Source organism: Castor canadensis, chromosome 7 (genome assembly GCF_047511655.1).
Source record: "Castor canadensis chromosome 7, mCasCan1.hap1v2, whole genome shotgun sequence".
In the NCBI taxonomy this organism is placed as follows: domain Eukaryota; kingdom Metazoa; phylum Chordata; class Mammalia; order Rodentia; family Castoridae; genus Castor; species Castor canadensis.
Window position 1 is genome coordinate 43370171 of NC_133392.1, and position 26600 is coordinate 43396770.

General features: G+C 38.2%; 2 protein-coding genes across 3 annotated transcripts in view; one reads left to right on the forward strand and one right to left on the reverse strand.

The window, feature by feature from the left end:
• Window positions 1-407: 407 nt before the first annotated feature.
• On the reverse strand, window positions 408-4676 carry LOC141424791 (uncharacterized). Its single transcript, XM_074078875.1, has 2 exons — window positions 3251-4676; window positions 408-3112 (listed from the first exon to the last, which is right to left on the reverse strand). The coding sequence occupies exon 1, from the start codon at window positions 3930-3932 to the stop codon at window positions 3288-3290; it is 645 nt and encodes a 214-aa protein (XP_073934976.1). The 5' UTR covers window positions 3933-4676; the 3' UTR covers window positions 408-3112; window positions 3251-3287.
• Prkg1 (protein kinase cGMP-dependent 1) overlaps window positions 3038-26600 on the forward strand; it is a 1207619-nt gene continuing 1184056 nt past the window's right edge. For both annotated transcript variants that reach the window (XM_074078871.1, XM_074078874.1), the window contains exon 1: window positions 3038-3303. In XM_074078871.1, coding sequence (XP_073934972.1) covers window positions 3038-3303 — 266 coding nt within the window. The remainder of the gene's footprint in view (window positions 3304-26600) is intronic.

A 26600-nucleotide genomic window follows, 5' to 3' on the forward strand; every position in this document is an offset into this window, starting at 1 on the left:
CAAAGACACTTTAGTTTTGCATGACACCCAGCTCATAGAGAACAAAATTTGACTGTATTTTAGATAGAAGTAGGGCTGAACAAGAACTGAGAAAACTTGGGTCAAATCCGAACAGTGCAACCATGGCAAATTACCTAATGTGAATAAGCATCAGTTCTATCCATCCAAAGGATGGAATTGAGGAGAGCTTTTACCTTAGCGAGTAATTGTAGGGATTAAAATCAGTCAGTAACATAAGGGGCTTAGGTCTGGGCTGGAACCCATTAAACACTCAATGTTTACCACTACTATTGTTATCACTAACCAGTGGCTAAAAATATAAAAATTTTTAAAGTTTTTTCTTACACTCAATTCTTTATATTTTCTGTTTCTGTCAAATATGAAACAAGAGAACACTGCTACAGGTATTTAATGACATAATCTCAACTTTATTGTGATTAAGATTTTCATTTAGCAAATTTCTCCAAGGGCACTAGATGGCGACCTTCTACTTTAAGAAACGAAAAAAAAATCTAAGGTTTCATTAATACTTCTGCTATGACAGTATCACTGCTACCGATTTAGAGAGGTGAGCAACAAGGGTAAGGTCCTATCATTGAGGACTGCAGAATCCTAGAACTTCTAGATTTTCAGGTTTCAAGCTAGAAGCAGGATGGTAGGGCAAGGACCATCACGGCATTGGGAGCCCTGGACTCAAACTTCTGTCCTTGTGTGATCTTGGACTCATTTCTTCCTCTATAACATGAGGCAGATGGGTTAGGTCATTTCCAGAGTTCACTACAGCTCTATTAACTATGATTTTAAATACTTCCATGTTTATTATTCTACCAGCCTATCTTTTCTCAAACTAGCCTTGTGTTCTAAATTAAATATTTTTAAGCCCATGGACAAGATTTAATGTCATCAAGCATCAACATTATTTAAGTCAAAACTGACTTATAAAAATGAGTTTTATTGGAAGAAAGGAATGCATTTAGAGTTTTGAAATGTTTGTACATGTGTGCTGTGCGTGTGCGTGTGCGTGTGTGTGTGTGTGAGCTTGGTTTATATGTTACTTTCTTTCTAATGAGCAGGAAAACATATTTGAATACTATCTTCATTTAAGATAGTATAAGACCTGGAAGAAACCTTTTAAGACTCATTTTTAAACTATGTTTATTTTTCCCATAAAAAAATTAAAGCTATGCCATAGACTTTTTAATGTGATCAAAGTTTTTTTCTAATGTATTATTTTTGTTTCTTAATTTTTATTTTATTGTTTTTACATGTACTTACATGTGTATACATTATTTGGGTCACCGCCCCCTCCCCCATTTTTAAATGTTAATTATTTTGAGTGTTTCTTTTAAAAGGATTATAACAGATTAACTAGTTCATACATAGAAACAAAAGAATAGTAACTATAACAACACAGAAAACCCTTCTTCCAATCTGAGTAGATACAGCTATACTTCAGCATATTGATGCCATTGAGAAATTCAGATGTAGCTTACAATTTTAGTCTAAAATAATCATATGAGTATGGCTAAAGAAATTTCTAAAGAAAAACATATTTTAGGGCTTATTTATAACTAAAATATATGCCTGTTTGTCAGACCAAGTGGACCAATTTTTTTAAGTAGCCAGTAATTATATATTGATTTTTTTTAAAAGAAAGTTACTATTTTAGAAATAATCTTTTGGTGTCTTAATTGCATCTATTTTTAAAAACGACTTACTAATTTGTTGAACTATCTGAAGAAATGTCCCTCCTATACAGTAAATAAACTCATGAACTGATTTATGTTATGAAAAAATGCTCTCTGTGGCAGAAGTACGTATTTTGAAAATGTAGGGATTAGCGCATACTCAGGCTCAAATGGGCAGAATGCCTTTTAGCATAGGGGTATTGGTGAATGCCCAGGTGAAGGAGAAGCAAAGATGATTACTGGTGCATTTTCTCCACCAAACTGGGACTGGGAGGGTGACCAAGCAACTTAGCAGTGGCAGTAGCCACTTCAGAACCATGAAAGATGATGTTAGCATGCTCAATGTACAAAATTTAACTGTAGTAGGTGAAATAAAATCCAGACTCTAAAATGTTTACGATCAACGAGTGTCCTTTTTCTTTTCCGTAAACACTTGGCTCATTACTATATGTTCATCCAACCTCTCTTTCGACAATTTTAGCTCACAATTGCAAGTAAAGTTTTACTGAAAAAACTTGCAACTGCTGTTGTCCTACCATTCTTATTACTGAGGGTCGCAACCTCAGGACTTTAGAGTAAGACACACACACACACACACACACACACACACACACACAGACACACGCACACACCTTTTTTCTGAATTCACCCAGGCATCCAGAGCAGAAAAGATGAAAAAGTTGAAAACAAAGATGAATTTATGCAGGCTATTGTCTACAGGCAGTTTAATATTTATGAAATGTCTGTCTCGCACACACATACACACATGCACACACACTCTTTAGGATCCAGTTACAAGCACTGCGTCATCCTCTAGATCACATGGTAATTGTTGCTATTTCAAGGATCAAGTGGCATAAAGCTCCCCCCACCCCCACCCATCCCACTCCCTTCTTTTGGTACCATATAGCCCAGAAGAGTGATTGTTGTGTGATGGAGTGAGACCAGGCTCTAGGATCCAACCCTCTGCTAGAAACTAGGCTCTTCGGTGGGGTGGCGCGCGAGTATTCTCACAGAGTGATTGGGAAAGGGGGACGGGGGGAGGGGGTCTCAGGGGAGGAAGGGCAGCTCTAATTGGTTTCTCAATGAAAGATAATCACCTATTCCCCGGAGAGCCTAGGGCTTAGCACTCTGTTCTCCACTCATCCTCCCTTCGGTGCTTTTAGTCCATTCAGCAGAAGTGGATCGAAGCAAGCGGCTCCTCACCCCGCATTAGGGCCAGCGCGCCGCTGCGCTCGGTGCTTAGCGCCCCATCCACTGACTCCCTCCGCGCTCGCCTCGTCCGCCTGTCGTCCCAGCCGCCGCCGCCGCCGCCGCCGAAAAAGTTTCGCGGAGGGGCTCAGGGAAAAATGAGCGAGCTGGAGGAAGACTTTGCCAAGATTCTCATGCTCAAGGAGGAGAGGATCAAAGAGCTGGAGAAGCGGCTGTCAGAGAAGGAGGAGGAAATCCAGGAGCTGAAGAGGAAGCTGCACAAATGCCAGTCGGTGCTGCCGGTGCCCTCCACCCACATCGGCCCGCGGACCACCCGGGCGCAGGGCATCTCCGCCGAGCCGCAGACTTACAGGTCCTTCCACGACCTCCGACAGGCATTCCGGAAGTTCACCAAATCTGAAAGGTAGGCGCTGGGCGCCGCTGGCCAGGGCAGCGCCGAGGCCACTGCTCCTGGCCGTGGGCCGGGCGCGGGTCGGGGCTAACGATGAGGGGCGGGGGGCTGCTCAGCGCAGGGCGCCCCCTGCTCGCCGCGGCGCGCCGAGTGGGGGTGGCCCCGCGGCCCGGGAATGGGAAGTGTTTATTTTTATTCTGCCCATCACGTGCTGTGCTAGTCTCCGCCGGGCTGGGAAAGGCGAGCTCCTCGGGGAGACGCGCCCCTGTGGCGTGGGGGTGGGGAGAAGGACCAGGGAAAGTTTTCTCGCGCCTTCTAACTTGGCCACTCTGTCCCCGGCGGCATTCACTCCGGCTTTCCTTTGTGCGCTTGGATAAGGGGAGCCCATCCATGGTGTGTCCATCCCCGGGCCTGGAGAGCTTCCCCGAGTCGACCCTGAGACCCAGGCCGCCCGGCAAACTCGAAGGGTTCGCCCGAGTCTCCCCGAGAGGAGGAGGCTGGACAGAAACGAGTTCAGTTTGGGGTCTGAACTTGTCCAGGGCTCGAGCTCTGCTGGGAGGGCACGGGGCAGGAGCAGGGGCTGGGGCGTGTGGAACCAGGGCTCCTCTCCACTGCAGGGATCCAGCCTCTAGCACGGGCATGTCAGGGTCACTTTCAAGGCAGCTGTGATGTCGGCAAGAAATTGCAAAGAAACCCCACCTTCTGGGTGTTCATTTGCTAGAGAAGTGGCACTCTTTGATTTGCCGTGGGCTTGGAGAGGCTAGGTGACCTTGCACCTGAAGCAGGTTTGGGGCTACTGTTTAGCCCTATCCCAAAGTGGATTATGCGCCCTCCCCGTTGGCATTCCTTCCGAATCCCTTCCTGGAAAAGTTGGGTTTTGGAGCCAGGGCGGGCTGTTTCTCTGGGCGCCTCCAGGCTCCTTCCTTTCCTCCTCCCGGTCATTTTTAAGAGCCAAATCCTGCCAGTTCAAAGTTGTGTGTCGCTCCTTCGGGGTGTGCAAAGGAGGCTGGGTGGATTTTGGCCACAAGTAGGAAGCTTTTGCGCTCCATTCGCCGCCTTCACCGGAGAAGGCTGATCGATTGGCTGCAGCATTAAAGCGCCTCTGGACATTAGGGAGAGGAAGTGCAGACTCCAGAGCCCATTACTGGCTTTTAGTCTCTGGAAGTGCACCGCTGAAAGTGCATTTCTCAGGATATTGAATATTCCATTAGGCATGCCTTCATGCCCGCCTACCTTTTACCCCTTCCCTCTTCTTACATCACTTGGTGTCTGACTTTGGGGCCCTCAAGGGACTCCTAAACTTCTCCTCCCCACTTTCCTTTAGCTCCCTTACTTTGAGGGCAGCTCTTCTGATGTTCAGTGCCTCCCCACCCCCACTCTTTCACTCCCCCCTTGTCTGTGTCTGAACTCTCTCTAGTGTATTGATCGCAGTGCGGGGAGGGCAAAGGAGACTGGACACGGGAATTAAGAGCTAGTAGAAGACCCGGAGATGGGAGTGGGTGGGGAGAAAAACAAGAATCAAGCATGAAAGATTCTCCTTAGGAAATAAGGGCCCCACTGAACAGAGGTCTCAGGGGACAGCTTTCAATTTCCTGAGTTACCTTCATGAGGTGAGACTGGTGCCTTTTGGCCCAACCAGCCTTGTAAGTCCCTATTGGATGGCACCATGGCATTCTCCTTCTTTCCCTCAGGCTAAGACTGCAAACAGAGCTAATATTTGGCCTTGCCCTTGGTTGGGAAGCTGCTGCTGTCTTGCCTCAGCCCGGCTGCGCATTCCGCGGCCACTGCCCTGCCCCGCGCTCAGCAGCTGGAATCAATCTACCCACCTCCTTAAGAAGCCACTTCATCAGCGGTCACCCAGCAGCTGCTGACCTCCCAGGGCTGCTGGGTTCGAGCTTTATCGCATTTTTGAAATTTCAGATTTCTGAGTCTGGTCTGTGTCCCTCAGAGGAACAGGACTGCTCTGAAGCAGAGAGGAAATTGCACCAGGGTATGGAGAGGAAAGGAGAAAATTCGCCCTGCTGCAGTCTACACTTTTTCAAGTTCCAGCTCTCAAAGAAGCACTTTTTGTTGTTGTTGTTGTTGACAAGAAATCTCAAAGAATGAGGAATTTTTATATGCAGTGAGAGGAAATGGCTGATGGCCCCCATGTACACACCATCCCTTTATGTAGCTCTCCCTCAACAACCTCCTTTATATTTTCTGTTAGGAGTAGGGACTTTCATCTTAAGAGTGATTCATGCCCAGTAGACGTTAAGGGTTTATTTGTGTCTAAACAAATAGGAGGAGTCCTTTTTTACTTCCTTTCTCTTACCCCCATTTGCTCTGGGACTGAGTGAACTTTTTCCCACTCAATGCTTAGTTTCCTACTTTCAAATGGAAGCATGGAGTTTATTTTCAGCAAGGTGACTCACTAGCATTTAAAGAATTTTGACAGGTATAATATATGGGGATAGTAACCATTGGAATTAGGTATTCATCCTAGCACTTAAAGAGGCAGTACTAAATTATCAGTGGCCATACACCTTCTTTTGGCCAAGAAAAATAAGCGACAGATAAAAGTATTTCTGAGATAAAAAAAGATTCCTTCAAAATAAAAGTGCGTCTTGTAATTTTCAGATAATCGGGGAGTACATAACCTTCACTTCATGTGTCTATTTTAAAAAAACTGTGCTGTCTTGATGGACATACTGGGGAATGAAACAAAGTTCTTTATTGCAAAGCTAATGTTGAGTTTTTGTTGCTATCACATTTAAATGATAGCTATTTTTCTACAGGTTCTTTCCAAACTTTATTAGGACACAACATCTTTATACTAACAAGAAATGTAGTTAAAAGTATAGGAATTTATTTGCTTAGAAGAATAAAAGATGTTTTTCCTATAAACACTGCTTTAGAAAAATGTTGCAATCTAAAAAAATTTACATAATAGGTGACAAAAATATCTTAAGCATTTATTGTCATGGGAGGAAATGGGAGAATTCACCCACTATTGTAATCAAGTCAGCCCAATTAGCCAGATTTCCATGTGTCTGCAGAGGGTATAATGCACATTCTCCATTAAGAATGATCCAAGTATCCAAGGAATGCTTAGATGAAAATTATACCGGGGAAAAGGAAGATCTGAGCTCGCAGCATAAGTATCAAGTGTACAATATGACGATCCTGTTTAAAAGGAAAACATCGACTTATTGCAGTACTCATTTTCCAGACCCCTTAAGAAAATGCCCAGTAGGAATCAAGTGATTATCATTGAAAACTGCAGGCTGTTTGGGATGATGGTGATGATATTTTAAATTTATGTTTAAAATATTTTCTTTCTGCCACAGAACTCCAACTATTTCACATAAATTTCTGTGAACTCTCAATTCTCTTCATACAGATATTTCACATCATGAATTGCCTACTACCCTCAATTCTTTCACTTAAATCTTTGCACAGACCTGCCTGAATTCCTTATTTTGGCTGCCTTATTAACTAGTGTATGCTCATGGGACTGCAGACAATTTCTAAATTAGCTTAAGCGAGGGCTAGATCAATATTAATTTGTTACAGGAATAATAATAGTATTCCAAAGGTATTTGAGCTATTCTTGTCATGAATCCCTTGATTCTTGATGATGTAAGTTGATCATTTGGAACTTGAACTTTCTTCCACTGGGACATGGATGCCTTGGGCGGGATGCCCCAGAAAATGCCTTGCCTTTTACATCTTTGATCCAGTTCAGGGCTAGTTTGACCTTGGGTTTAGCCTAATTTTGATTGAAAGAACTTCAGTGAGGTAGTGTGTTCCAGCTGAATTCTGAGCCCAGCATCAATCCCTTACTACTTTTTCACATTGAAAATATACAGTGCTTTTAAAGAGCAATGATACGAATAATAAAGAGCTAATCTTAGCTATTTTAGCTCAGTGCTAAGCTATTTTACCTATACCAGCAAATTGCTTTTGTCACAATTCTAAACAATATCCCCACTTCTCAGGTGAGGAATCAGAGACTTGAAGAAATTAAATCACTTGCTTAAGATCTCACAGCTAGGAAATTCCATAGGCCATTTTTTCAGACCTAAATCTCACAGTTTTTAGAGTCCAAGTTCTGAGCTACTACAATGTATAGTCTTAGGTTAGGACTGGTATTGTCTTAATAACAGGAATCTTTCTCACTAGGAATAAATGAACATCCCCTAAATTGGAATAAGACTTAAAAGTTAGAAAGTCAACACTAACTTGCATGAAAAAGTGACCAGTGAACTCTTGTTTCTAGCACATACGCCTTGCATGTGTTGTGCTCAGATGGAATTTCCTCTGGTGGCCCTACTCTTGGGATTGTCACTTAGCAATCTTTCATCTTCCTTCCTCACCCAGTTTCTCATGTGTGAGACAAAGCTGATGAATAATAGAAACATGAAGGATGTGAAAATGATGTTGATGGGCTTCCTTTGGAATCCCTTTGTCTTTTTCAGGGACCTTAATGTTAACCCTTTCATTTCTATCATTCCTAAAATCAAAGTTAATTGCTCACTAATCAATAATATATTGACATATTAACTTGTTACATCTTCCGGATTAACATCATTATATTCTAACAGGAACTTTGAGGGGAGAACACTCATTTAGTTGACTCAGATGACTGATATTTATGACAAGAATTTAAGGGGAGGCAGACTGTGGAAGAGGAGGAGGATTTTTAGGCAAGACGGCTGGTAAACATTCATGTCTCTTGCCACATGTGATTTGAAGAGGACAGGGTCTGAGAAAAAGCACATCTTGTGTGCTTTCAGTCTGAGCTGTATGGGAGGTGGATGGCTCCCTGGTTTAATGGTGAGAAAACTGAGCAAGTTACTGTGGAAGTGGTTTTTAAGTGATCTCAAAAATAAGACCAGAAAAAAATAGGTTTCTTTAGTTTGCATCCATATCCGAATTGGTGAATTGATATCTTCAGCTTATCATCTGTTTATGCTTGTTATTTAAGATATTTCATTTTGAGGTCAGTTCTGGCTCTGGAATCATTTACATTTTCCAAATGCATCTGCAGTAAACCAGGAGTTCTTTTTCCATTTGTATCACCAATATGTGTATTGGTCAGAAGTTTACATTTAACTAGGTATTCATTAGAAATTTGACCTTCACAAAACTATTTCTAACAGACCTGAAAAAACAAACGATGTCCTATCTTTTGCCTCTTTCCTGACTAAGGGCCTGTTTCCTAGTGCCCTTTCACTGTGCTGTGTAAAAGATGCTGAGAATGCATTAAAACCCTTTCTTTTGATAAGATGTTCAGGTGATTTCATAGTTGCTCAGGGTATGAATAATTATTTTCATTTGCCATTGAGAATTTGCTTATCAGAGTTCAGGGCCCTATGTTATCTAGGTTTCTTGTAGCTCTTGGAAGTTACTGTGAGCTCTAAGATAAACCAGGGATAGCATATCCTGTTTCACAAAAGTGAAAGCTCACAAGTTTGGGAATTGTCAGAAAGGAGTATTGACCTTGAGTCTAGTTTTGCTGGTGTGCTGTGCTGTTGAGTCCCAGAAGGGAAAAGAGGAAAAACTTTAAATATATATACATAGTATATGTAGCATAAAATATATATACACACATGTGAATATGTACATATATGTGTAGACATGCACCACATTACCTCTTTATTATGTTTATAACTTACACGGCTTACAGGAGTTATTGTTATGAACCTCCTTTAGGTTGGCTCCAATCAGTAGAAAGGAGAGTTTCCTTCTTGGGTCTGTTATTCTTAAGTGGATTATAGCATCTACAACTGGCCATGTACTTGTGCTTGGGATTTGGCACATTGCCCAGTGCTGTCTCTCAGAACAAGGTACAGAATAAATGTCACTCTTGGTTGAAGCAGCACATCCTACTTTTACCCAGTGATGATTTTTTTTTCCTCATTCTTTTTGTTGTTGTTGTTTGTTTGATCTTGAATTTGCCTGTGTCTTATGTCTCTTTTTTGGGTTGTTGTGTTTAACAGAAGATTTTGGGTTTCTAGTTTTACATCTGTAAGTGCTGCCAGATCTATTTCATTTGCAAAAGTCATAGAACAACAAATGTGGGGCAGAGTAATTGCTCAAACTATTATTCAGAACTTTTAAAATCATGTCCTCAGATATTTCAAATATAACATTTAATTTGAATACCCTACAATTTTAAAAATAATTATTTATTAGTTGTTAATATTGAACATACACATGTTTTAAAATATTTACTGAGAAATTAATGTATCTAGACATGTGTATCTTTTGAATAATTTTATTTTATTATGGAGAAGCTGATAGTAGACCTTATCTCCTTGTTTTATTTATTGTCATTCTTAAGCAACAGATTCCTTTTTTAAACTGCCTAACTTTCTCTACAATTTTTGCTGAAAATTATTAAGGGAGCACAGGCTCTAGGGTACTCTATGTTGCTTTTATTTTAAACAATTTCGTAGTGTTTCTTATGTGTGAATATAATAGAAACCTATACTACCTTGGAAAATAGCTTAGTTTTAAATTCAATCAATGCAAATTTTATATTGACTAGAAAGTTTCTGAAATACTATTTGTATCTTGCCCTGCCCAATGTGCTCGCTGTATATACTGTTTCCTTGCTGCGTATTAATTTGATACGTTCTTGGAAAGTAGTCCTAAGTAGTTAAAGTGATATACTGGGAGGTGATTTGGATAGACTTTGTTATGTGTACAACACACTGTTAACATTTTGCCATGCAAGATGATAATATAAATGTGCTGATTTCACTTGAGTGTTTATTTATAAAGGCTAATCCAATGAGGCATCTACTGTAATTGCCTTATTAGGATTTAGTTTGCCTTTTTTACTTGTGATGGAGATTATGCAACTATAGTTCTTAAATTATTCTCCCAGACTTATTGCTAATTGAGACTGTCCTTCCTTTTGAGTCCAATTTAGAGAGTGCTTCAAAATGTGTTTTAAATTATCAGTAGTATCTTTATTTGAGCGCTCCGACCTCAAATGCTGCAGAAACATTTCTGAAAAACTCTATAGGGATCCTAAAAATATTCGTAGGCTTGTTTCTTACAAATATTCCTGGGTCTGTTTATTCAAAGACACGCTGTAGCTAAGATCTAGCTAGCAAATCTAAAACCTTTGGGTAAATGCTAATATGTTTCTTGATGCCCCTCAATGCTTGCTAGTATGGATAATGCTAATTTTATGTATCACATGGTCACCAATGAATTTGGCTACATAGAAATTCTTAAAATAAAAAATTCTTTTGTATCTTAGGTTGTAAACCCATGGGTAGAAACCAGGTCTGTTTGCAATAAAAATTCTGATCTAATAAAACCTGTTTGTCACCGTAATTCTTTTTTCCCACTTTTTAGAGAAAAGGTAAGAATGGTACATATCTAGAATACACTTACACACACACACATACATACATGCATAAATATATACATATCTATTTAAAAGACCTCCTGTGTCTTCCAGAGAGTGAAACCAGTTTGTATTAAATTTAGTATCATTTCAGATAACAAAATCATGTTAAATACTCAATCTAGTATCCTATGTGTTACTCCAGCAGAATTCTGCTCTGGTACATGACACAACTGTGTGCATTTAATTAGTTGTAAGGTTAACATTAAAAATTAACATTTCTTAAAAGATTAGAATTCATAAATTATTTGGTTCTTAAAAAATAAGGCTGAGTGCATTCACAGGCATTTCCCTGGGGATAGCCATTTACTTGCATCCTTTTTGGCTTCCTTGACTGGGAGACTTACAAATATATGGCAGGAAATTGCACATAATCCACAGTCTTGTCTTTTCACAAGAGTGTATGGTATGTGGGAACATCGTCCGTCTTGCAAGTCACTGCAAAAAAAAAATATTTGAGAGCCTTTGATCTAGATTTATGGCTCTGAAAAATCAGCATCTAGATTCTCTAACTTGTTAAGCTACTTATTTCCAAATAAAGGTCATTAGATTAAGTAGACTCTACTTAGCACATATATTTCAGAGCAGTGGTTCCCCAAGTGTGATGTACATATTGGTCTCACCAGTTTTTAAGTGCAAAAATACAGATTGTGCATAATATAGATACCAGAACAGAGATGTTTGGGAAAATTGTTTTAAAGTTATTTTCAAAGAGAAATGTAATGTTGTTTCCACATTTGTTTCTTTGCCCATCCTTAGCCTCTTGGGAGGGTTCTGTCTAAATCAAGTTTCCTCTGTATCTATCTTTGGATGATGTGTTACAGGGTTGTGTCTCAAGGAAATTGAAGTAGAGACAGAAGTAGATAGACGTGGTGGCTTTTTATGGAATATACTCTTGCTTTGATGAGTCTAGCCAACAGTGATATTAACATTTTATAAGAAAAACGCTTGATATCCCTCCCCAGAATGATGAATTCCTCTTTGTAGCTGATCAAAACAACCAAGAAATAACAAAGGGATGCTAGGGTGCCTACCTCCCTACAGCCTGGGGTCCCTGGGGCTCTTGTTTCCTGGACTGTGTCTGGAGTGTGTCCTCTCAACTCCTGAGGGCTCCTTCTTAGCTCCTGAGAGTGGGGTCCTGTGGCTGTGAAAGGCCATTCTGTCCAGTATTGTTTTATAGCCAGAAATATGTGGTGCATTTTCTTTCTTTCTTAATAAGAAAACAATTTTTAAAATGTTGGGACGGGAAAAATCTTTGACAAAATACAATTTTACTTTTCATTAAGCTGAAAAAATTCCTTGTAGGAAACTAGATTATTCTGAATTACATCAGTGACTTTTTAAACACTGTATTAGTAAAAGGAATGGACTGATGGGTAAATGTGAAAAGGAGAAAAGAGGAAATATATTGCATGTAGGAGAAGAAATTTATGAAATCTATTCTTTTTTTTCTAGAAAATAATGCAAGTAATATCCCCATCCACTTAAGAAAGAGAGACCTTAAGGTTTTAATAATGGTTAAAGGTAGTAAATTAAAAGCAACCCAGCAAAATTAAACAAGGACCATAACGACAACAAAAAAGGAGTGGGGTGGGAAGAGGATTGAGAATGAGCAAAATTTCAACAATTACCACAAGATGGCAGCAGAGAACAATGTTTAACAATTGTAGCTTCAGCTGGCAGTGTGAAGTGGCCTTTACTAGAATTTAAAAATGTATTCTCAAATACATAAACTTTCCTAATATTAAGATTCAAGTGTTTTAAAAGTGTATTATCGAAAACATATGACCTTATACTCTCCCGATTAGTAGGGAAAATGTATTTAAAAAGTCAAAGTGATGTGTTCTCCAGTATTTGTCTTGGAAAAAAAAAAGAGAAATAAATAGTATGGTTGGCCTGGAGAGTTCTTTGAACATTGATATTAGTTTGAGGGGAACTGCTAAAATTCCCAAGGCTTATATTTGTCTGAGAGAAAGAAACTTAGAGAAATAATGGGCACTTAATAGTAATAAAAATATGAACATGTGAGGAGATATAATAAAAGTAATAGCTTTTCACCTATAAAAACTAACATAAAGTTATTGTAAGGAAAATTAGATCAGTTAATAGATGATACTTATAGTGTATTATTTGATCTCCTTGATAATCTGTGATTCTAGAATGTAATTAAATAAATCTTCATATAACCTATTGTGGTCTGAAGTCCTTATTAGAAAACAATTACTAATCTGGTTAATGTGATTAGATAGAGGTAGTTAAATAATTTAAGAGAGAAACAAGTTTTTTATGAGATGTCCTCTCAATTTTAGGTTTCAAAAAAAAACTAGTATAGTTTTGTCTGCCGCAAAGGGATGACTTGTGGGTCATATCTAATGGACTGTAAGTGTTTGAATCCGTACTACCTTGGAAAGAGTCATTTAGCCTTCCTGTAAAAGGCTATTTCATTCAGTCTGTGACCTCTCTGGTGTGAAGCCCCCAGGGGCCTGGATGAAGTAGTCTCACTGCTTTCTGTTAGGCATCCTTTGAGACTTAAGCTGAGGAGAATTTTTTTTTTTTTTTTTGATTTGCCCCAGTAAGGAAGAGTCTGTGTCCAGAGGAAATTGTGTGAATAAAAAGAAGTCAGTCTATTACTTGTCCTTGTTTTTTCTCTTTATTCATTTATTCATATGTGCATACAATGTTTGAGCCATTTCTCCTCCCTGCTCCCCACCTCCTCCCTCTCCCTTACTTGTCCTTTTTTGATTGGGCTCTTTCTTCAGATTCTTTGTTAGATGGCAATCTGATAAACAGTCAAGAAGGGAACTACTGAGAACTTGAAATGATGCACATTTTGATAACCTACTGACAATGAGTTGCCTCTTAAAAAAGTGTTTTAAAATTCTGAAATATATTTATTTGAAGCTGTCAATATATAAAAATACTCTTTGGGACAATAATTTATGTTTCTTCCTAGGTTAGGAAAAAAAATGTTACCCAGGCTATGACTTCCAGAGAGAATAAATGTAGATCAAATGTAGGTTATGCTTTTTGCAAAGTCAAAAAAGAAAATCCAGTCTCGAGTAGACATGGTGAAGCAAGAGATAAGTGGGAATGCCCTTTGTTTTCTCTGATCCTTCTGGTTTGTTATCTAGGCAGGACAAATTCCTGATGTAGAGCAGCAGGGTTTGAGTGAGTCTGCCTTAAGATTGTCTGGTTATCTAACCTTACCCTCTCATTCCAGAGCATCATGAGGGCTTTCTACATAAGATGAGGCAGACCAGTGATGCTCTGCCTTTCTTGATATTAAAGCAATCAGGAAAAATAAAAGCTTCTTTTGTGTAGTCCTGCTTCCTTAAGTGCATCTCAAATTTACTGATTTCAATATTTTTCTTATAGCATGTCTGCTTCCTTGATTGTTTTAATTGTAAAAATAATGCATGCTGATTGTCAGACATCAAGATATACAAAATTTAATTTTCTTTTCCCAATCTTTCCCATCTGTCTTCCAATAGGGAGCCAGTACTAAATTTTCTGTGTATTTATTCAAATACTTTTACAAATGGGGAACTTCCCTTCTCACTTGTAATTTTTGTTTTTTCTTTCTACTCAAAGTAGAATCATTCCTTAACACCCGTCAGCAAACTACTCCATTCCACTTAAAATATTATCTAGGCTTCTTTCCAGATCAGTCTGTATTGGTCTTTCTAATAGCTAGGTAGCATTCCTTAGCATGAATGTACTTCAGCTTATTAATGGATAATCAATTTTTGTTTTTTTTTTTTTTGCAAACAGTAACAATGTTGGAACTAAATATTCTTGTACACATTTTCTCAAACATCTTTTATTTATAAATGGGATGAATGCCAGCAAGTGAAAGTGCTGAGTCAAAAGATTGGTTAATTTTCACTGTGAATTTTTCAGTTTATCAGAGAGACAGACTTTTCTAAAGATATCCTGGTGGTATCAGCAAAATTAATTTTGTACACTGGAGAGAATATTTTTTTAAAAAATGAAATACACAACCATAGCAGAAACACATGGGAAGCTGTCATTTATGTTTTGTACTTGAGTTACATTCATGAGAACACACTTTGAAGCAATGTTTACATGCACTTTAACTTTCAGATTTATAAAGTCCACATTGCACATTTGGCTTGTTATTTTGAGGGGGGGTGTTTTTATAAGTTCAATGAAACTGCTAAATTCCTACAATGTGACTTTGAAAGTAAGGCTAAAACTGTTTGCATAAACTTCTCTTATAAAATAACTAAGAGTTCTTCTTTAGGAACCACAATGGTTTGTTTTTCTTTTCATCAAAATAAAATTTTGATACTTGAAGTACCCTGAGGAACTTGCTCCCACTTGGGAAAATAACAAATTCCAAGTCTCTCAGCTACACTTTTTTCAAAAAGGCTGGTGGGGAGATTTGGACATATATGGTATTGGAACCACTTAGTAGAGCTTACTTTTTATAGGATGGCGACTTCTATCTAAGTTTTCTTTTCCTTTTCTTTCTTTTTTGTCATTAAAAGAGTCTTAGAATTGTAAGTTATGTTTGCAACATTTATTTAGGTCAGAATTTATTCATATTAAAAATAATTATAGGACTGAAGCAAAAGAATGAAGCTTTTTGGGGAATAGGAAAGATAGCCCCTGAAATTTCAGCTGAGTCTTGTAGAGGATTGAGAAAAGGTTGTGGTTATTAAACTAATGGTTTTGGGGGTCATAGACTTGATGTTAAATTCTGGTTCCTGCTTCACAAACTGTGTGCAATTTTTAGCAGATTACTTTTTCTCCCTGAGCTTAATTTCTACATCTTTAAAATGGGGCTGATGTTCCTCCTTTCCATATCTTTTGTTTATCTCTCTTTTTTTTTTAATCTCTTTGCAGAATCATGTGAGATGATGAGTGCAAAGTGCTAGCAATTGTGTAATAATGAATGCTTTAAAAAGTTTTAGAGATTTTTGAAAATTTTACTTCTGGTGTTAACCCATTATAGAACCTCATGCTTAGAAAGGATTTTACGATATATGCTGTTCACCCTCTGGTTAACAACAATAAACAGCAATGACAAACAAATCAAGCAGACATCTAGAGGTTTAGAAAGACTATGACTTACCAGTGACCTAGAGCTTGCCTGTGGCAAGACTGAGATTAAATTCCACTTCTCTTATTTTTCCATACCGACTCTCTTTAAGTCTTTCTTTAACATCTAAACGGGTGAACTGAAGAAAACTAGACATGTGTAAATTCAATCAGCAGGACAAGTTGAAATGGATGGTTAGGTGTTGTTACCATGTTTTAATGTATACATACAATCTGGAGCAAAGGACACAAAATATGTCACCAACCAGGTGAGCATCCCTTCTAGTTCTAGAATACTCTTTATGAGTTTTTTAGAAAATCTTTTTGGAGGCTCTGGGATTAAATGAAGCACTGACACGAATTGCCCATGAGGAGTAACAATAAGGTAGGGATACGGAGAGAACCAGCTGTATCAGGCTTAGAAAGGATGCTGGAGGCACTGGCAGGGCTTTCAGACTGGGTATCCTGCACAGCTATGGCTGTGAGTATTGACAGTTCGTGTATATTCTGTCGGTGTGGGGGTCCTCATTTCCCAGAAGCTTTGCTCTCCCATCCTCTCATTATCTATTACTTGTTCAATTCTCATAAATGGTGAGGGCATGATTTTTTCACTGGTTAGTGTTCCAAGCTTAGAGATTGGGCTGGGAACTCTTTGTAGCTATCCTAACTCACAGTGCAGTAGACCTCAATGTCCAAGTCTGAAGTCTGGAGGGGAAAGAGTGCTTTCATTGATCTTGCCTTGATGTACCCACCTCCCTAAATTGCCATTAAACTTGTATCTTTCTCATTCCCTAGTGGCTGTTTGCAGTTTAGAGACTGCTTTTTTTAAAACTGTATTTGAACTTTCTCATGTGGATAAATATTATTCTAGATTTTATTTCTCCCTATGATATGTCAATCAGTGATATTTAGTAAGACATATGAAGTATTTTGGAGATCCAATGCCAGGTTCTGTCTTAGTACCCTGATGCTGAGATGTAAAAACATAAACAAAGCTTCAGCCTGCTCAGTTATTAAAAACCTCACAAGGTTGTTGAGAGGATTAAATGACCTACTGCATGTGGTAGATTTAGCTGAGTGCCTTGTAGAATGTAGTCATTCAATGATGTTAGATCTCATTATTTGCTAATTCTGACTTCATTCACCAAATATATGAGGGAGTTTTATTTCTATGCCAGGAATGAGCCCTTTTGTATTCTTCCCATATGTCTAACTCCATACTTGGACCTAATTCCACTCATTGAAATAGCTCTGACACTGTTTTAGAAGTCATTTCCTGAATCACGATGGCACTCTGACATCACTCATATTTAGGACTTATTTTCATTTTCCTTTCTTTTTCATTCATGACAGATTCTTAATTTCCTTCCTTCCTTCCTTCCTTCCTCTCTCCCTCCCTCTATCCTCCTATCTCAGGCTGGGTGCTAGGATTGCAGGCATGTGCCATCATGCCTGGCTGAGTCTCAGTTTTCTTTGTACATTTCACACCCCACCCCTCCCACTCTATCTTATTAGAAACTTATCTTTTTAGGAAAAAAAAAAAGAAACTTATCTGTAGTGATAGCTATAGCAATGCTAGGCTCCCTCTGCAGCTATGAGCTGTCTGAGCTGACTAAATAGTTTCTCTGCCTTAGTTTGCAAAAGAAACACCCGGGAAACCTTATTAACTGCAGGTTTTGATTCAGCTGGAGAAGGGCCTGAGATTTTTGCATCTGTAATAATCTCTCAGGTGATGCTGATACTACTGGCTTTTTGAGATCATTAACTAGCCAGGGATTAACCACTGATTTTTCCTCTGGTTCTTTCCTAGGTTTCTTTTTCTTTTTTTTTCTGTGATCCCAGTTAAATTTTGTATAAAATGCAATCACACACAGTAATGCAAATTAATGTGTTAATGCTACATTAACATGGATTATATCAAAAGATGAACCCATTACCTCAGAAAGCCTAGAGGAACCATTTTGGTGTTCTTTCCACTTCTAGAAAATAAACATATACATCTGAACAATATAAAGACTGACATTAAGGCCTGTAGATTCAAACAGGCCTGGGTTTCAGGCTGATGTCTTTGAATTTGTTTCCCATCTATAAAGTAGGATAAGAAGGCTCACCTAAAACTCGTACAGTGCAAAAGACCAATGGTGGGTGTGCAGTGAATCAGTTACCCTTGTAGTCTTCATGCTAGTGTTCTACACACAGTGGAATTGGTTCCCAAGTTGTGATTCACCAAGAATTTTGGTTGAAACCAAATGGGGAAGTAAGAAACACCTATTTAGCATTAAGCATGTACTCTGAAGGTGCTTTATTTGCATGAATTGATTTGCTCTTCTCAGGAATCCCATAACACTCTCATTGTGCCCCCCATGAGAATGTTCATGTAAGAACAGTAGTACCAGAGATAGGAAGTGACTTATCCAAAGGCTCACTAGAACAAGATTATCTGGATCTAGGGTTCCAAAACTGTACTATGTGACAATCCACAGCAGGTACATCATGAGAAATTGGTAGAAAATAGGCATTGTGAAGACCCTCTGATCATTTCTCAAAGTGTAGTTTGTAGTTGTTGGGAGCTATTTGTTGAAGTCTTTGGACTAGTAGGCTTGGGAAGGACTTTGACTATGCCCAAAGACTTTGACTAATAGGCTTGGGAAATACTTTGACTATGCCCAAAGACTTTGACTAATAGGCTTGGGAAATTTTGGAACAGAAAAGTTTCCAGACCTCTATGTGAGACACCTCTGCAGGTCTATCCTCAAAGGAGTGTGACCACATGCACTACTTTCCTAGGGCTGTTGCAACTAATTTCTTCAACCTGGGTGGTTTAAAACAGCAGAAATTTATGCTCCAATAAATGTGAAGACAAGAAGTTCAAATTCAAAGTGCCAGCAGTGACATGGTTTCTAGGAAGACTCTTGGGGAGGTCCTTTCCTGGCTTCTTCACTGCTGGCTTCTGGTGTTTGCTGACAATCTTTCACATTCCATGGCTTGTGCTTGCACCACTCCAATCTCTGGCTTCATTTCAACATGCTGATTTACCATGCATGAGTGGCTGTGTCTAAATTTCCCTCTTCTGTTAAGAACACCAGTCCTAGCATTTAGAACCCACCCTAATCTAACACGATCTTATCTTGATTACATCTCTAAAGAACCCATTCCAAGGTCAAATTCACAGGTTCTAATTGGTATGAAGTTTGGGAAACCAGTATTTCACCCATTACACCATATCATATGCATTTATCTTCTTTCAAGCCCAAAATTAATGGCTATGACTTCTAAAGTTTGCTGAACCCCCATGGGAAGAGATTTAGGGACAAGATAAGGAGAATGAAGGCTATATTTAGGTATCAGTGGTGCAAAATTTTGTGGGATATTTTTCACCTGGCATTTCCATGCCCTCCTCCCTTCTCCCCTTTTCTTGTTTTTCAAAGGATATGGTGTTGATTGATAGTTCTTTGGTTCAGATGAGAGTATTACTCTCTGGTGGTTCCACGAAATGTCACAGATCTCCAGTGGTTTATGGTTCTTTTGTTTTTGCAGTATGAGTTTTACAAAGATTTTCAGAGAAATGAGATTTGGTTTAAAATGAGAGACAACCAGTGATTTATGTATATGTAGATGGTGGTTTTCTTACCTGTAATTTTAGGCAAAAGACACTTTTATGCTATAATTTCAACACTTTACTTCCCTGTGATTTTGGTAAATTATTTCTCTTGGGTTACAAGGAATGAATGGAATAAACCTCAAATAGATGTATTAGGAAAAAGACAGATTTTTTTGGCATATTTACCCAAGCAATGTCAAAATGCAAACTAATTTAGAAAAGCTTTAAATACTACCTCAATCAATTAAAATTAAAAGGCCAGGGTTATATTTAGGTATAAACTTTTTAAAAGGTAGTTTATTTTATATATTTAAAAGTAGAATTTTAGTATTTTTCCAACTTCCATCCCAAGCTAAGATACACATGTACTTCATAACCTAACCACAGGGTTTTGTTAATGGAGTCATTTTTATTATACTATTATACCGCTGAGGGTTTATTTATTTATTAGCATATATTAATTGTACAAAAGGGTTTCAAAAATTTTGATATTTCCACACATCTATAAAATGTGCTTCAATCATGTCACCATCTCTATTTCTTATCCTGACTTCCCTTTTCTCTTCCTTTTTTAAATTTCACATAGGTTTCATTATTCTATTTCCATATGTGCATATAATGTTCTTTGATCATATTCACCTCCTCACATCAACCTCTTCTTTCACTTTCTCCACTCCTGCCTGTCCCCTCCCCAGAACCCCCCACAAGTAGTCTCCCCTTTTACAATCATTTTTTCCTCCCTTAGGTCTAGATGTCACATGTGACAGAAAACATGCAATATTTATCTTTTTGAGTCTTGCTTATTTTGCTTAACATGATGATCTCCTATTCCATTCATTTTCCTGTAAACAACAAGATTTCATTCTTCTTTATAGCTGAATAATCTTCTGTTTTGTGTGTAGTCACATTTTTTTATTCATTCATTGATTGATGAGCACCTAAGGTAATTCCATATCTTGACTATTGTGAGTAGTGCTGCTATAAACATGAGTGTGCAAGCATCTCTAGTGTATGTTGATTTGCATTCCTTTGGATATATGCCCAGGAGTGGTATAGCAGGATCATATGGCAGCTCTATTTTTAGTTCTTTGGAGGAACTTTCATACTGATTTCCATAGTAGCTGCACTAACTTACATTCCCACCAAAAGACTATAAGGGTCCCTTTCTCCTACACTGCCCCCCTACATCTGCACAGCAGATTTGTTGTTTGTTTTCTTGATGATAGCCATTCTGCCTGGGGTGAGATGGACTCTCAGTGTCATTTTGATTTTGATTTACTTACCACTAGGGATGATGGACATTTCTTCATGTGCTTACTGGTCAGTTTTGCATGTTGTTTTGAGAGCTATGTTCAATTCGTTTGCCCAATTATTAATTAGATTAGTTTTCTTTAGGTGGTTAATTTTGAGGTTTTTATATGTTCTGTATATTAATCCCTCATCTAAGTAATATCTGGTAAAGATTTTCTCCCATTCTGTGGGCTGTTTCTTGATTCTGGAAGTTGTTTCCTTTGATTGTGGAAGATTTAAATCTGATGCAGTCCCATTTGTCAATTCTCGCTGTTATTTTTTGAGCTATTGGCATCCCATGCCTTTATGTTCAAGTATTTTCTCTGTTTTTTTTTCCTATAGTACTTCAAAGTTTCAGGTTGTATATTAAGATCTTTGATCCATTTTGAATTGATTTTTGTATAGGATGAAGACAGGGATCTTCTTTCAGTCTTCGACATGTAGATATCCAGTTTTCCCAACACCATTTGTTGAAGAGACGGTCTTTTCTCCTGTGAAGGTTTTTGGCACTTTTGTCAACAATTAGATGGTTGTAGCTGTGGCACTTTTTTCTGAAAATTCTGTTCTATTCCATTGGTCTATATGTCTGCTTTTGTGCAGCTACCACGATGGAGTTTTTTGGTTGCTGTGGTTCTGTAGTATAATTTGAAATCTGGTATTGTGAACCTCCAGCATTGCTTTTTTCCCCTCTCAGGATCACTTTTGCTATTCAGAGTCTTTTGTGATTCCATATGAATTTTAGGATTGATTTTTCTATTTCTGTGAAGAATGACATTGAAATTTTGATCGGGATTGTATTGGATTTGTTGATTGATTTTAGTAGTATAGCCATTGTTATAATATTAATTGTGCTGATCTGTGGACATGGGAGGTCTTCTCATCTTCTAGTGTCTTCTTCAGTTTCTTCAATATTTTACAGTTTTCATTGTAAAGGTTTTTCGCCTCCTTAGTTAAGTTTAGGTATTTTAATTTTTTTCTCAGCCTATTCATTTTTGGTATATGGAAAACTACTGGTTTTTTTTTTCATTTTTCTTTTATTATTCATATGTGCATACAAGGATTGGTTCATTTCTCCCCACTGCCCCCACCCCCTCCCTTACCACCCACTCCGCCCCCTCATTCTCCCCCCCTCAATACCCAGCAGAAACTATTTTGCCCTTATTTCTAATCTTGTTGTAGAGAGAGTATAAGCAATAATAGGAAGGAACAAGAGTTTTTGCTGGTTGAGATAAGGATAGCTATACAGGGCATTGACTCGCATTGATTTCCTGTGCGTGGGTGTTACCTTCTAGGTTAATTCTTTTTGATCTAACCTTTTCTCTAGTACCTGTTCCCCTTTTCCTATTGGTCTCAGTTGCTTTGAGGTATCTGCTTTAGTTTCTCTGCATTAAGGGCAACAAATGCTAGCTAGTTTTTTAGGTGTCTTACCTATCCTCATCCCTCCCTTGTGTGCTCTCGCTTTTAACATGTGCTCATAGTCCAATCCCCTTGTTGTGTTTGCCCTTGATCTAATGTCCACATATGAGGGAGAACATACGATTTTTGGTTTTTTGAGCCAGGCTAACCTCACTCAGAATGATGTTCTCCAATTCCATCCATTTACCAGCGAATGATAACATTTCATTCTTCTTCATGGCTGCATAAAATTCCGTGGTGTATAGATACCACATTTTCTTAATCCATTCGTCAGTGGTGGGACATCTTGGCTGTTTCCATAACTTGGCTATTGTGAATAGTGCCGCAATAAACATGGATGTGCAGGTGCCTCTGGAGTAACAGTCTTTTGGGTATATCCCCAAGAGTGGTATTGCTGGATCAAATGGTGGATCGATGTCCAGCTTTTTAAGTAGCCTCCAAATTTTTTTCCAGAGTGGTTGTACTAGTCTACATTCCCACCAACAGTGTAAGAGGGTTCCTTTTTCCCCGCATCCTCGCCAACACCTGTTGTTGGTGGTGTTGCTGGTGATGGCTATTCTAACAGGGGTGAGGTGGAATCTTAGTGTGGTTTTAATTTGCATTTCCTTTATTGCTAGAGATGGTGAGCATTTTTTCATGTGTTTTCTGGCCATTTGAATTTCTTCTTTTGAGAAAGTTCTGTTTAGTTCACATGCCCATTTCTTTATTGGTTCATTAGTTTTGGGAGAATTTAGTTTTTTAAGTTCCCTGTATATTCTGGTTATCAGTCCTTTGTCTGATGTATAGTTGGCAAATATTTTCTCCCACTTTGTGGGTGTTCTCTTCAGTTTAGAGACCATTTCTTTTGATGAACAGAAGCTTTTTAGTTTTATGAGGTCCCATTTATCTATGCTATCTCTTAGTTGCTGTGCTGCTGGGGTTTCATTGAGAAAGTTCTTACCTATACCTACTAACTCCAGAGTATTTCCTACTCTTTCTTGTATCAACTTAAGAGTTTGGGGTCTGATATTAAGATCCTTGATCCATTTTGAGTTAATCTTGGTATAGGGTGATATACATGGATCTAGTTTCAGTTTTTTGCAGACTGCTAACCAGTTTTCCCAGCAGTTTTTGTTGAAGAGGCTGCTATTTCTCCATCGTATATTTTTAGCTCCTTTGTCAAAGATAAGTTGCTTATAGTTGTGTGGCTTCATATCTGGATCTTCTATTCTGTTCCATTGGTCTTCATGTCTGTTTTTGTGCCAGTACCATGCTGTTTTTATTGTTATTGCTTTGTAATATAGTTTGAAGTCAGGTATTGTGATACCTCCTGCATAGTTCTTTTGACTGAGTATTGCCTTGGCTATTCGTGGCCTCTTCTGTTTCCATATAAATTTAACAGTAGATTTTTCAATCTCTTTAATGAATGTCATTGGAATTTTGATGGGAATTGCATTAAACATGTAGATTACTTTGGGGAGTATGGACATTTTTACTATGTTGATTCTACCAATCCATGAGCATGGGAGATCTCTCCACTTTCTATAGTCTTCCTCAATCTCTTTCTTCAGAAGTGTATAGTTTTCCTTGTAGAGGTCGTTCACATCTTTTGTTAGGTTTACACCTAGGTATTTGATTTTTTTTGAGGCTATTGTAAATGGAATTGTTTTCATATATTCTTTTTCAGTTTGTTCATTATTAGTGTATAGAAATGCTAATGATTTTTCTATGTTGATTTTATATCCTGCTACCTTGCTATAGCTATTGATGATGTCTAGAAGCTTCTGAGTATAGTTTTTTGGGTCTTTAAGGTATAGGATCATGTCGTCTGCAAATAGGGATATTTTGACAGTTTCTTTACCTATTTGTATTCCTTTTATTCCTTCTTCTTGCCTAATTGCTCTGGCTAGGAATTCCAGTACTATGTTGAATAGGAGTGGAGATAGTGGGCATCCTTGTCTGGTTCCTGATTTTAGAGGGAATGGTTTCAGTTTTTCTCCATTAAGTATAATGCTGGCTATAGGTTTGTCATATGTAGCTTTTATAATGTTGAGGTACTTTCCTTCTATTCCTAGTTTTCTTAGAGCTTTTATCATGAAATGATGTTGGATCTTATCAAAGGCTTTTTCTGCATCTATTGAGATGATCAAGTGGTTTTTGTCTTTGCTTCTGTTAATGTGGTTTATTACATTTATTGATTTTCATATGTTGAACCACCCCTACATTCCTGGGATGAAGCCTACTTGGTCATGGTGAATAATCTTTTTGATGTGTTGCTGTATTTGGTTTGCCATTATTTTGTTGAGGATTTTTGCATCAATGTTCATTAAGGAGATTGGCCAATAGTTCTCCTTTTTGGAGGTGTCTTTGCCTGGTTTTGGGATAAGTGTAATACTGGCTTCATAAAATGTGTTTGGCAGTTTTCCTTCCCTTTCTATTTCATGGAACAGTTTAAGGAGGGTTGGTATCAGTTCTTCTTTAAAGGTCTGATAGAATTCAGCTGAGAATCCATCAGGTCCTGGACTTTTCTTTTTGGGGAGACTCTTGATTGCTGCTTCAATTTCATTTTGTGTTATAGGTCTATTCAGGTGATTAATTTCCTCTTGGTTCAGTTTTGGATGATCATATGTATCTAGAAATCTGTCCATTTCTTTAAGATTTTCAAATTTATTTGAATATAGGTTCTCAAAGTAGTCTCTGATGATTTCCTGGACTTCCATGGTGTTTGTTGTTATCTCCCCTTTTGCATTCCTAATTCTACTAATTTGGGTTTTTTCTCTCCTCATTTTAGTCAGGTTTGCCAGGGGTCTATCGATCTTGTTTATTTTTTCAAAGAACCAACTTTTTGTTTCATTAATTCTTTGTATGGTTTTTTTGGTTTCTATTTCATTGATTTCAGCTCTTATTTTTATTATTTCTCTCCTTCTATTTGTTTTGGGATTTGCTTGTTCTTGTTTTTCTAGGAGTTTGAGATGTATCATTAGGTCATTGATTTGGGATCTTTCAGTCTTTTAATATATGCACTCATGGCTATAAACTTTCCTCTCAAGACTGCCTTAGCTGTGTCCCATAGGTTCCAGTAGGTTGTGTTTTCATTTTCCTTGACTTCCAGGAACTTTTTAATTTCCTCTTTTATTGCATCGATGATCCACTCTTCATTAAGTAATGAGTTATTTAGTTTCCAGCTGTTTGCATGTTTTTTGTCTTTACTTTTGTTGTTGAGTTCTACTTTTACTGCATTGTGGTCAGATAGTATGCACAGTATTATTTCTATTTTCTTATATTTGCTGAGGCTTGCTTTGTGCCCTAGGATATGATCTATTTTGGAGAAGGTTCCATGGGCTGCTGAGAAGAATGTATATTGTGTAGAGGTTGGATGAAATGTTTTGTAGACATCAACTAGGTCTATTTGATCTATTGCATATTTTAGATCTTGGATTTCTTTATTGAGTTTTTGTTTGGATGACCTATCTATTGATGATAATGGAGTGTTAAAGTCTCCCACAACCACTGTGTTGGCGTTTATATATGCTTTTAGGTCTTTCAGGGTATGTTTGATGAAATTGGGTGCATTGACATTGGGTGCGTACAGATTGATGATTATTATTTCCTTTTGGTCTATTTCCCCTTTTATTAGTATGGAATGTCCTTCTTTATCTCATTTGATCAATGTAGGTTTGAAGTCTACTTTGTCAGAGATATTGCTATTGCTACTCCTGCTTGTTTTCGGGGGCCATTGGCTTGGTAAATCTTCTTCCAGCCTTTCATCCTAAGCATATGCTTATTTCTGTCGGTGAGATGAGTCTCCTGTAAGCAACAAATTGTTGGATCTTCTTTTTTAATCCATTTTGTCAAACGGTGTCTTTTGATGGGTGAATTAAGTCCATTAACATTAAGTGTTAGTACTGATAGGTATGTGGTGATTCCTGCCATTTAGTTGTCTTCATTATTTGAAGGTTTGATTGTGTGTACCTAACTTGATGTTACTCTCTACTGTCTTGCTTTTTCTTATCCTGTGGTTTGGTGCTGCCTGCCTTTTCATGGTTAAGTTGGGTGTCACTTTCTGTGTGCATGATCCCTTGCAGAATCTTTTGTAATGGTGGCTTTGTGGTCACATATTGTTTTAGTTTCTGCTTATCATGGAAGACTTTTATTGCTCCATCTATTTTGAATGATAGCTTTGCTGGGTAGAGTATCCTGGGGTTGAAGTTATTTTCATTCAGTGCCCGGAAGATCTCACCCCACGCTCTTCTTGCTTTTAATGTTTCTGTTGAGAAGTCTGCTGTGATTTTGATGGGTTTACCTTTGTATGTTACTTGCTTTTTCTCTCTTACAGCCTTCAATATTCTTTCCTTAGTTTCTGAACTTGTTGTTTTAATGATGATATGTCGTGGAGTAGTTCTATTTTGATCTGGTCTGTTTGGTGTCCTGGAGGCCTCTTGCATTTGTATGGGAATATCTTTCTCTAGATTTGGGAAATTTTCCGTTATTATTTTGTTGAATATATTACGCATTCCCTTCGCTTGCACCTCTTCTCCTTCTTCGATGCCC